The sequence below is a fragment of the Fistularia commersonii genome, chromosome 11 (genome assembly GCF_037954325.1).
Source record: "Fistularia commersonii isolate RoL2024-O1a breed Wild chromosome 11, RoL_Fcom_v1.0, whole genome shotgun sequence".
NCBI classification, from domain to species: domain Eukaryota; kingdom Metazoa; phylum Chordata; class Actinopteri; order Syngnathiformes; family Fistulariidae; genus Fistularia; species Fistularia commersonii.
In genome coordinates this window covers 1,513,570-1,524,689 of record NC_141294.1, presented here as the reverse complement: position 1 = coordinate 1,524,689, position 11,120 = coordinate 1,513,570, and the positions used below count along the sequence as shown (strand labels likewise).

Here is an 11,120-nt window from a genome sequence, read left to right as displayed (position 1 = left end):
GTGTGTGTGTGTGTGCGTGACACGGAGAGTGATAATGTTTATACCTTATTTCTATGACTGCTGAAAAGGAAACATGGAAAGTATTGGAAAGCCGGGGAGTTGCTCCAGGCTTCATGTCGCAAGACGAGTAGGTCCGCGCAGCTGTCTTCAACTATTGAGGTCATTCGATGCTGTTGACTCCAAAAACAGCGAGTGAGAGGGTTGACCGAAAGACAATGAAGCGCTGGCTCCAATGCAGAGAAGAACATACAATAGTATCAAGGAGAAAAGTCTTCTTTTTTTTTTTTTTTTAATTAAGAAATGTAGTCCAGCAAGACCGGAGCAAAAAAGTAAAATGCATGTCCTAAATCAGTCATTCACTTCTCACAATTTGATATTGAGACATGTGCTTTTAGAAGTCAAGTTCATGATGAACCTATGAGCAAAACATGTTTGATTGGGGATCGTTTGTTTTTTTTTTTGTTTTTTTCTCACTCCGGCCAAACTGCATTGAACTTCTCCAGATTCTGAGAAAAATGAAGTGTTAACCTTGAAGATCATCCCTTAGAATACTCTCATACTTAATTTGTTGAACCTCTGTATTTCAGTGGTCATGACTTTGTCAGGGAAATCAGAAACTAAGGTATTCCCGTGATTATATAAAAAAAAAAAAAAAAGTTAACTTATGCGTACGCAAATATCATCTAGGATATACAGTGTGTGTGTTCTACACGAATGCAGTTGCACTCTATTTTTCCATTCACTTTATTGATTTGCAGTCCAAAATTACAACTACTCGATATTCAGATTTGAAATTATTGGAACACACACGGTATATCGATACATGTATGTATGTATGTATGGCGCCATGTTTGTAGGAAATGACCAAATAACATGGAAATGATGCAGTGAATATCCGTGTCTCCGCAAATCTGCAAGATGCGACTCTTTCTTTTTTGGATTGATTTTTGATTTCAAATTCTAAATATATCTCCTTCAATTTAGTTTTATAAACTTAATACCGAAGTTGTACCAGTTCTAGAGAGCGCCACGTCGCCGAGACTTGGGCCGATGCCATTCATGGAGACCGACAGCTTTGCTCCGACGATGTTGGGTTTTACGGCTCATGGTTATTTGGCGTGGGATTCTACCAAGACTGGAACGTCCTCAAGGGACCCTGGAAATGTCGTCCCTCTCGTGTTAAAGTCGGACTTTTCCTCGGAGGAGGAGGAAAGGCCCTTCCCTCCCCCCTTCGGTGCTTCTTTCTCTCCCTCATTGTGTACGTAGACATCCTCAAGCACTCCCTTCCTTATGGTGGCTCATTAATCAACGGCAGATTATCAGGAAAGTGACACCTTCATGATTACAACGTTGTTCGGGAAGTTTTTAATATAAGTTTCGCTGGAAAGCGGATGCAAATTAGCAGACTTTGCTTCAAAGTGCAACGTGGTTCTAATTCAGAGTACAGTACGCTAGGTTTAGTGTCAACAGAAAAAAAAAACTTGAATTAATGGAAATGTAGACTCTATACGCAACATATAAAGAAGGAACGTCCAGAACTCGAGGCTGATTTGTGGTTTTTGCAACGCTCTGATTAGTTGCTCTTACTTAAGTAAAGCACTTGATTTATTGGTCTCATTGAACATGATGAATGCTCCGCTGAATACTACCATCAGGCCTTATCTCCGAGAGAGGGATCTTCAAACTCTCATTAATCGAGATAACAAAGACCTGATATAATTTCATATCAAAACACACACACACACACGCACAGAGGGGGTGTAAACCGAGGCTAAAAAGTCCCTGGACTGGAATCTTTACTTTCACTTTACTCATCCACTTAAAGCGCGGTGCATCATTCCCTCTCCACATCTGTCCGAGGAAAGAAAAAAAAAAAAAAAAGGCTCCTATTTTAATCTTTAAAGGCTAAACAAGCATGAACTCCTGCTGTCGCCTTCATTTTCCGTCTAAAAGCATATACTGGTGCGCCTAAATATTTTATCGTAGGCGCCTGATAACAGCGGGTAAGGCAGGATAATAAGAAGGTGTACACCGGCGCGGGATGCTGCAGTGGAAGCGTCGATCATCTTTATCCCGACCGTGCGTGTGCAGGTCCATGCAAAGTCGGCCCTGCAGCTCGGGGGTTGTGCACGTCTACCGCTGTGCGGTGCAGGACTGGATCGCGATCCGTGCATGCGTGTGCGTGTGTGCGTGATCCAGGTGCGCCCCCGCCGCGCCCTGCACGGACGTGTCACTCCTCCGTCCGCCGGGTGTGATGTTCCAGATAAATTGGGTCCTGCCCCGCGCTCCGTGCACCGCTTGTCACATTCACCCCGATGGGTTTTAAAAAAAAAAAAAAAATCAAACTTGCGTGTACGTGAAGTGTGAATGAGTGCACGCTTGGACGATTCGGCTGGGTTGTTAATGGCAAGGTGGCATTGGAGTTAATGCAAATTAAAAACCGCCGGCTGATCCCCGATGCCCTCCAACCCCCCCCACTCACACACACACACACACACACACACAGAATCGCGCACTATCCACAGTGTTAATGCGGTCATTTGCTTGGAGGTATTAACCCCCTATAATTCAATTTGTCAAAATAAATGAGAACACAGACATTTGATACAGCCCGCCCTCCTGCACGCTCCAACCTTTCCTCCAAAATACAGAGGAAAGACAAAAGTTACGTGAGCGGATCGAGCCTCCACCCCTGCAACCCGCCGTCCCTTTATTACTTCTTTCATCTGTAAATGAAAGTAAGCAATTATTGCAAGGTGCCGGTATCATATTATGATGTTGGCCCCGGTTTCTTCTAGATAGTCATCAATCATTCTCAATCGAGCTGTCACCGGCAGGCAGGGATCCAGCTGGAGGAGGAGTACATCATCATTAATTTGAGGAGTGACCCCCCCGGGGGCTTTCCACATGTCTCAACCCCGGGATTCTCCAAGCATCCGAGGCAGCGCTCACCGGCGGGGGAGCGGGTTTTTTTTTTGTTTTTTTTTTTTATTTGATTTTATTTTATTTTTTCTCTTTGAGGGGGGTTGGGGGTCCTTCTGCACATAACCTGACGAGGTGACCCGACCGGGCGCCACACAAAACATGGCTGGATGGACAGATAGGTCATCTCTCCACTGATAAAAACGTTGAAATGATGTGTTTGAATACAGTCGCGCATTTCTATTTTCCCCCGGTTTCTGGTTACAGGCGTGCAGTTGATGCCTTGATTAATGTCAAGCGTCAACCGAGTGCGGAGATTATTTCCAAGCTGATTGCTTTATATAAATAAAAAAGAAAGAAATCAATTAGTCCTCTTGCGAGATAAGCAGAGTCACAGTAGAGGAAAGAAAGGAATGAGCTTAATTGCGTCTAATGCATTTTAACCGGTGCGTACGTCTGCTTCTTGCAGACACTTATTGGACTAATTGATTGATTGGGAATTAACTTCCTTGTCTCATTTTCCCCGTTGAAGAGCACCCCCACCCTCCCCCCTGTTGTCTCTCAAATAGTTCCTTGCGAAGAGTCTTGCTGTTTTTGTTTTTTTTTTAACCTCACCCTTATAAATAAACGGCATATTAAAGTTACAGTCTGATCACTTTTGGAGTGGGAAACTTCTGACGTCAGAGTCCCCGCCGTTTAAAACAACCTGCCTCTCCTGCTGACGTCTTATACACTACTCTTTTTTTGACAAGGCAAAAAAAAAAAAAAATATGTATCCGACAACAAAGTTGCTGTTGTAGGCAGAGAAAGCTTGCGTCACTTTGATTCACGCCTTTGCTTCTAGTCGGTTACTTTATGAAGAAAAAGAGAAGATTGTTCTCTCCTTCGAGAGGGCTTTCGGCGGGGGGCATTTGACACAAATTAAAGATGCAACTCTTCTTCGCCCTATAAGCATCCTCGGAGCTGTGCCGACCGATCAATTGGTCCAGTCAGAGCCGCAGCCTGCAGGAGAGCGGAGACCCTCAGTCTCGCTTTATTTCTGGATATTGGGGGACCTCTCTACCATGTCATATCCACAATTTGGATATCCCTACTCGTCTGCTCCGCAAGTAAGTTCATCGAACCCACGCCAACGTGTGCGGGGGGATGTTTTTGACTTTTAAACACACGTCGATGGAAGCTTCGTCCCTTTTTTTTTTTTTTTTACGCGCTCTCCGGGTGACCGGGGAGGTGTTGCGTTACAACCGCTGGGAACCCGCGTTCCTGCAGGGTTTGAGGAGGGAAACCAGAAACATCCCCCGACACCACGCTCGCTGTTTTCTACGTGGGAGGGGAAGAAAAAAAATCCACACACAGTAGACGTCGTGTAATGTCCGCCATATGTTTATCTGCGTCGTTACGCTCTTGCCAACTTGTTCCGCACAGTGTTTGCGCTATAACCCGCTGCTGCGGTGTTCTGGCTGAGAGCCATCCAATATCGTGGGTTTTGTGTATCACTGTGTGTGCGTGTGCGTGTGTGCGTGTGTGTGTGTGTGAGTGTGTGTGTCGGAAACACTCGCCGGAGTGTTTTCGTTTGGATGAAAGCAAATAGATGATCCATTTTACGCGCGGATTACCGGTAGAAAGCCATGCGTCATCGGATGTATGATTTAAATCCCGCAGATTTTCTTGTTGTTGTTCCGAACGGAAATTGAAACCGATCCAAATAACACATTTCAAAAACACGGCTCTTTCCACTTTTGAAATAAACTTTTAAACTTTACCATCATCTGTTTGCGCACAAAAGCGGTTTGTTTTTCAACGCTCTCTCTCTCTCCCTCCGTGTCCCCACCCAGTTCCTGATGACAACCAACTCTCTGACCACTTGCTGCGAGTCCACCGGCAGATCCATAGCCGACTCTGGGGTCGCGGCGTCCGGACAGACGCCGGTGTACTGCCCGGTGTACGAGAGCCGGCTGCTCGCCACGGCGAGGCACGAATTGAGCTCGGCCGCGGCGCTGGGCGTGTACGGGAGCCCCTACTCCAGCAGTCAGGGATATGGGAATTACGTTACGTACGGCACGGACGCCTCTGCTTTCTACTCGCTGGTAAGCTTCTCATCTGATCTCTCTTGGCATTGATGAATGAAGCCGCCAGGTGCGGAGACCAACGCGACCTCCGCGCTCCTGGAAAAATAGCCTCTCCAGCCCGCAGGTGATTTATTCTCGGTGCGCCCCTACGGCGTGGATCCATCTCACGGCTAAACGTTACGTTCAAGGCGTCCTCCAGACATATTCTGGATTTTGCATTTATTGCTTCAATTTACAACTTGAAGATTTGAGTCGACGACTGAGAAAATACTCTCCTTTTCAAACTGTCAGTGTATTTGGACATTTGGGGGAGTGTGTTGAAGTTGCCAGCTTTGTTTATATCCATGCAGAAAATGTTGATTTGATTATTCTCTCCTTCGAGGCGGGGGTTTTGACACAAATATGTCAAAACATGCAACTCTCCTTCACCCTATAAGCATCCTAGGAGCCATGCAGAAAAATGTCGATATTATTAAAATGTTATAAGTTCTCATGTAGCCGGTGAGAGAATCGGCTCAGAATTCTCGGAGCAACACTGACAGTAATATTTCCGATGCGTATCCGTCAGTCCTATGTTGTCGTTTTAGTGCATGTGTTTTAAAATTCCCCGCTTAGTTGGGAAAAAAAAAAGGTGTTGTAATTTAAACAGCCTTCGCTGCTCTACTCTAATCTACTCTCTACTCTCCAGCAATTTATCAGGGGAGCGCTCTTAATGCTTTACACCTTGCTCGACTAAATGAAGTGCCTTCCACAAACGCTCCATAACACACTGTGAAACTGTGTCGGAACAAAAGTTGCATTTGCTGTCTCTGTGAATGATTGCAGGGCACGTTTGATACTAAAGATGCTGCGGCTTCTGCGCATGCGGGAATAACACAGGCAACAGCCTACTATCCTTACGATCCTACACTGGGACAGTATCAGTATGACAGGTATGTTGTTTTCCACCATGTTACCCCGTTTGGGGATTCAGACGAGCGGGAGAGGCTTCGGCGCCGCTGCTGCGTGCATTTCGGCGAATGTGCATGCGAAAATAAACGACGCCCTGGTAGAATTGGAAAAGAACTGTAATCCGGTGACGCTTCGGCTCAAAGTCACGGCTCCGCAAGTTTCCGTAGTGAAGGCGATTAGGGAAAAGACAGCGTGTGATAAAGGCAGGAAACAATAATGTGCTTCTGGATTGAAAGCGTAAAGGGTTGCGGGGTGTGATTTCACAGGATCGCTCCGGCAGGAAAGAGTCGCCTTCATACCTAATTCATCTGAGGCAAAACCACGATCCTTTACTTTTGGAGGAAAAAAAAGAAAGACTATCACCGTTGTTTGCAAAACCTTGAAATTTAGGGCCTGAATAATAACAAAACATGATCGCTGCCGTAAGAGAAACACCAGGTTCAACCTTGTTGATCTTAAATATGATGCATTCATTCTCATAAAGATGAATTTAAAACGTCCGTCTCGCAAACTGAGAAAGGAGGTTGCAGACGGGCCGTCATCACATCACTGTGCCGTTTAAGATGGCGAGTGTAAATAAGCGAGGAGGAACAAAAGGTCCACGTTTAAGGCGAAACAGAATAAGCGACACGCAGAAGAACAAGCCGGCCTCCAGCGATCCCCGGCTATCCGGTCCCGTCTTTTTACCTGAGGGCTCGTCATTACACTCAATAAAGCAATTTTACAGTCTATTTTGTCGGCTCGGGAGCGACGGGGGGTACGGAAAGGTGCAGCGCTCCCCTCCTTCGGATTCCCTGAACACTCCTTGACCTGCATTAAGCTATGCAGAGCAATAAAGGCCTCATAAAACCTTCCCCTGAGAGGACTTTTACAGCTCACTGCCGAGTGAAAATCATAACGGTGCATTTTAAATGTAGGTCTACGAATGATATTTGCGGGAGTGGCTGTGCTGGGAGTCACACTGCTGCACTACTACAATGTCTGGACAAAACACCTCGTGGTATTTAAATACCGGTGACTTGACAGGACGATTTCAACTGTTTTCCCCCCCCCCCAATTTTGTGGGTCTTTTTTACCCCTCTTAGGCCGGCGCTGGTTGTTAAAGGGGTTTTCAAAGAAGTCGTCTGCAGTCAAGAGACGGTTTGTCAGTTTTCAGGCCTGTATACTAGTCATGAAAAATAAATATCTCGAAAAGATGTAAACTGCTTTATTTTCTCTTTCTTTATGACTAGAGGTTTACTCGGTGTAGACCGTAGAAAGAAGCCGACGTTTGCGTCAAGGTGTGCTGGGAACTCTCCCCACCCAACATTATAGTTCTTAACATTTGTTTCTTGGTCTTTATGCAGTCATGGGCAGCATCCACATGTCTGCATTGGCGTTTTAGAAATCGCAAAGCGGCCGGTAAAGCATCGGAAAATCGGTCTATATCTCGTTTAAAACCGACACCGCCATTGCTATTGTGTTCCTCTCGTGACTAGATACGGGTCAATGGACGGAGGACCCAGGCGCAAGAACGCCACGCGTGAAACCACCAGCACACTCAAGGCCTGGTTGCAGGAGCACAGGAAGAACCCGTACCCGACTAAAGGCGAGAAGATCATGCTGGCCATCATCACCAAAATGACCCTGACGCAGGTCTCCACCTGGTTCGCAAATGCCAGGAGAAGGCTGAAGAAGGAGAACAAGATGACGTGGCCGCCCAGAAACAAGGGTTCGGAGGAGAAACGATACGACGAGGACGAGGACGGGTCTCCGGAGGAGCAAATAAAGAGCGAGGGCAACGAGGATGGTTAGTGTGACGATACCTTTTGCCTCCAGAGTTAAATAAAGAGGAACTAGTGTGTTACGGTTTTTGACCAAACCGAGCAAGTGGATTTGGTCTCAGAGACGAGACCATCGGAAATGTAAATATTGCAGAGTCAAACTTATTTGACTGAAGTTCAAAAGAGTCAAAAAAGAACATCGGAACAACAATTTCTCTATTTTCACCGAAATAAAGAGGAAATATCTCAATTTGCACAAGAACCATTTCATCTAATGTAACACTGTTTGCCTGCACCTTTACATTCTTACATCAGCGCCGTCAAAAAAAAAAGCTTTCGTTTCTGTCCAAGTCAAACATAATTTGGATAAACATCGTCAGTAAAATGATCCGATCCGTGCCGAGGGTTCGTCTTTACATTTCTCACAGGTCTGCTTCTTATATTTAATATATCAAAAATAAACGTAACCTCTATAGCTTTGCATGACAAGCAGACGAGGCCTCACGTTTTTTTGCTTTTCATTTCCATCTTGTATCTTGCATTTAAATGGATCTCCATTAATCACTGGTGTGGACCAGCAGGAGATGGTCTGCGTAGAAGTTCACTCCACACGAGCACCGTGAGAAGCTCAGCACTGAGCAGGCCTCGGTCTGACAGACATGGGCCTCCTGAAGATAGGCGGCCTTTTAGCTGATCCCGGGTTCAGATTTTAAAACTGATTTATATTGGTTTTTTTTTTGTTTGTTTTAACCGTTATAAATAACACATGTCTGGAAGTAAGTCGTTATTTATGGCGAGAATACTCATTGTTCCCAAAAAAAAAAAAAAAAAAATGCTTTGAATGAAATCAATTGAGGTTTTTAAAGACGTGTGGCGAGTTTGACCGACATTTCCGGCGTGTCTCGCCGCTTGTCCTCTCCCAGAGACCCGGAGTCGTGCGAACAAGGAGCTCCAGCTGAGCGACCTGGAGGACTTCGACGCGCTGGAGTCCGAGAGCTCGGAGTGTGAGCTGAAGCATCGCTACCACATGAACACACACATGTCCACGACGAGCGACTGCAACGGCGAGCACCTCATCAAGGACGCGTCCATGAAGATCTCCATCCCCGTGGGCCTCGGAGGCGAGCAGGACTTGGGCAAAAGTTGCCTGAAAGCGAGTCCGGAGGATTTCCAAGCGGACAGCAGGGCGCAGGGGAAGCTTTGCTACAATCAGCAGCAGCAGCAGCAGCAGCAGCAAGGGCACCAGATACTCGACGGCAAACCCCGGATCTGGTCTTTGGCTCACACCGCCACGTCCCTGCACCAGACGGACTACCCGTCCTGCATGCTGCGGTGTCCGCCGGCCTCCCTCACCCCGTCCCCCGCCGCTACCTCGCCCGCGGCCGGCCTGGACAACAGGCAAGACTCGCCGGTCACCACCCTGAGGAACTGGGTTGACGGGGTTTTTCACGACCCCGTGTTCAGACACAGCACTTTGAGCCAGGCTCTGACCAGCAACACCGTCTCCTGGAGCGCGGACACCAAAGGCGCGGTCGCGGACGCGGACAAGGGCGGCGCGGCGCTGCAGCAGCACCAGGACGCCTCCAAGGACATCAGCTTCCCCAAAACTATCAACAAGCTCTTCTGCTCCTAACGAAACCAAATGACATATTTCTAAAAGTGAGGGACTTTTTTTTGGTTTGGTTTTTGTTTTTGCAAGTGACTGAGAGTTGGATGAAATCTCTCCACCCCCCCTCCCCCCTCCCCCTTTTATTATCTTAATTTCATTTTTAAGGATAGTGTTAACACACGACGATACACAAGTGAAACTTTGAAATCGGATCGGCTTTTTTTTTTCTTTTTTCGAATATAATTCAACGCACGCACAACCGCCCCCCCTGTGAAAATGTATACGTTTACATCTTGGGGGAGGAGGGAGAAAAATAATCTAAAAGTTTACAATATTTATAATTAATTTGACTTTGCTTTCCCTTTCGCATGCAAATGTGACTGAACATAATTTTAGGACTCGAGAATCGAGTATCACTATAAAAAAAAAAAGTGGAATTTAAAAAAAAAAAAAAAAAAAAGGTCTCACAAATGCACAGCTCTCCGAAAAGAAGTGGATGAGAGCGTTTCAACGTTGTTCACTAAAGAAAAGAAAAAAAAAGAAAATAAAAGAACATCTGTTTTCTGAGGAGCATGTTATGTTGCTGTCCATGGTGCTGGAAAACAAGTCCAAGGCCCTGCCCGGGTGCAAAGAAGACACAAATAATCTTTTACCCTTCACTTTAAGACAGTAAAACTGACACCAAGTCATACAGCACCACTCCCGTGTTATCAAAAAAAAAAAAAAAAAAGGGAAACTCATTCAGTGACAGGGAGGAAAATGAGGCATTTCAGCCCTGAAGACAGAACAATATCAGTATCTAAGATCTGCCTCATTAATTCCCTCTAAACAGGCTGTAATTGGGATGTTCGCAGTCATATTTCATGGCAGCCTATTGATTTACCCGCTCTCTGCTCTCTGATATAATCGAAACATCTCAACATCGGCCATGATACAGCTGTCAAAAGGGTAAGTTATTCGCCATACGTCCATTAATGGGTTCAAAAAATAAAGGAGGAGGAGGAAGAGGCCCCTGCGAAATAATTTAAAGTGAGGAGTTTACGTTTTGACACTAACCCCTCAATTTCCGAGACCGAACCCACACGGAGAAAGCAGACAAAAAATGGATTTCGATTCCTCTCTGAGAAAGAGAGAGAGAGAGAGGGGGGAAAAAAAAGGGAGAGAGAGGGAGGGGGCACCCACGTCTTCTAAAAGTGAAAAGGGCAAAAAGGAACTCGAATTAGTTGTTGTAGATAAAAGGGCAAAAAGAAAGGAGTCAAGGGTACTTGACAGTAATGGCGAAAGTGGAGCTCTCTTGGGACTCTGTCCAGCGCGGGGGGGGCGGGGATGAATTTTAATGGGGAGGCATGAGAGCCCCCCCCCCCCCCCCCCTCACACACACACACACACACACACACACACACACAAACACACACTCCTCCCTCTCTTCCATAGGAGGAAAAAGTACTATGGTGGGACAAAAGGGTGGATGTTCTTTATATCGCAGTCTGGATGTGTGTGTGTGTTTGTTTTGTTCTGGGTGGAGATGTGTGGGGGTGAAGAACAAAACAGTCAGAAACGTAGAGTAAACGGAGCGGGTCCATGCGGGATTGCTGATTTTTTTTTTATTTATTTTATTTTTTTTGAATTTTGGTGCATTTTACGCGCGCCTGCGCAATAAGAGCTACTGCGCAACGGTTCAAGTCCACCCTGACTGACTGACTGACTGACTGATAGGGCAATTAATTTAGCATGAAGATAGATTTTTATTAGACCTCCGAAGTGGCTTTTTATTTGAGGTTAAGTGATGTGCGGAGAGAGAGAGAG

At 46.0% G+C, this 11,120-nt stretch overlaps 1 protein-coding gene across 2 annotated transcripts; it reads left to right on the top strand.

Moving 5' to 3' along the window:
* The first annotated feature begins 3,711 nt into the window (after positions 1–3,711).
* On the top strand, positions 3,712–9,858 carry irx4a (iroquois homeobox 4a). 2 transcript variants are annotated; one of them, XM_086155820.1, is made up of 5 exons: positions 3,712–4,031; positions 4,758–5,009; positions 5,817–5,923; positions 7,421–7,731; positions 8,629–9,858. In XM_086155820.1, the coding sequence occupies exons 1-5, from the start codon at positions 3,987–3,989 to the stop codon at positions 9,336–9,338; spliced, it is 1,425 nt and encodes a 474-aa protein (XP_086011946.1). In that variant the 5' UTR covers positions 3,712–3,986; the 3' UTR covers positions 9,339–9,858. The 2 variants fall into 2 exon arrangements, with proteins under 2 accessions (XP_086011946.1, XP_086011947.1); XM_086155821.1 differs by lacking the exon at positions 3,712–4,031 and adding an exon at positions 4,505–4,540.
* The last annotated feature ends 1,262 nt before the right edge of the window (positions 9,859–11,120 follow it).

Bases quoted from the DNA above. Each gene is read 5' to 3' on its own strand.
- irx4a (XM_086155820.1), top strand. From the start codon at position 3,987: ATGTCATATCCACAATTTGGATATCCCTACTCGTCTGCTCCGCAA. The intron at 5,010-5,816 runs GTAAGCTTCTCA...GAATGATTGCAG, and splicing joins CCTCTGCTTTCTACTCGCTG to GGCACGTTTGATACTAAAGA. The intron at 5,924-7,420 runs GTATGTTGTTTT...TCTCGTGACTAG, and splicing joins GGACAGTATCAGTATGACAG to ATACGGGTCAATGGACGGAG.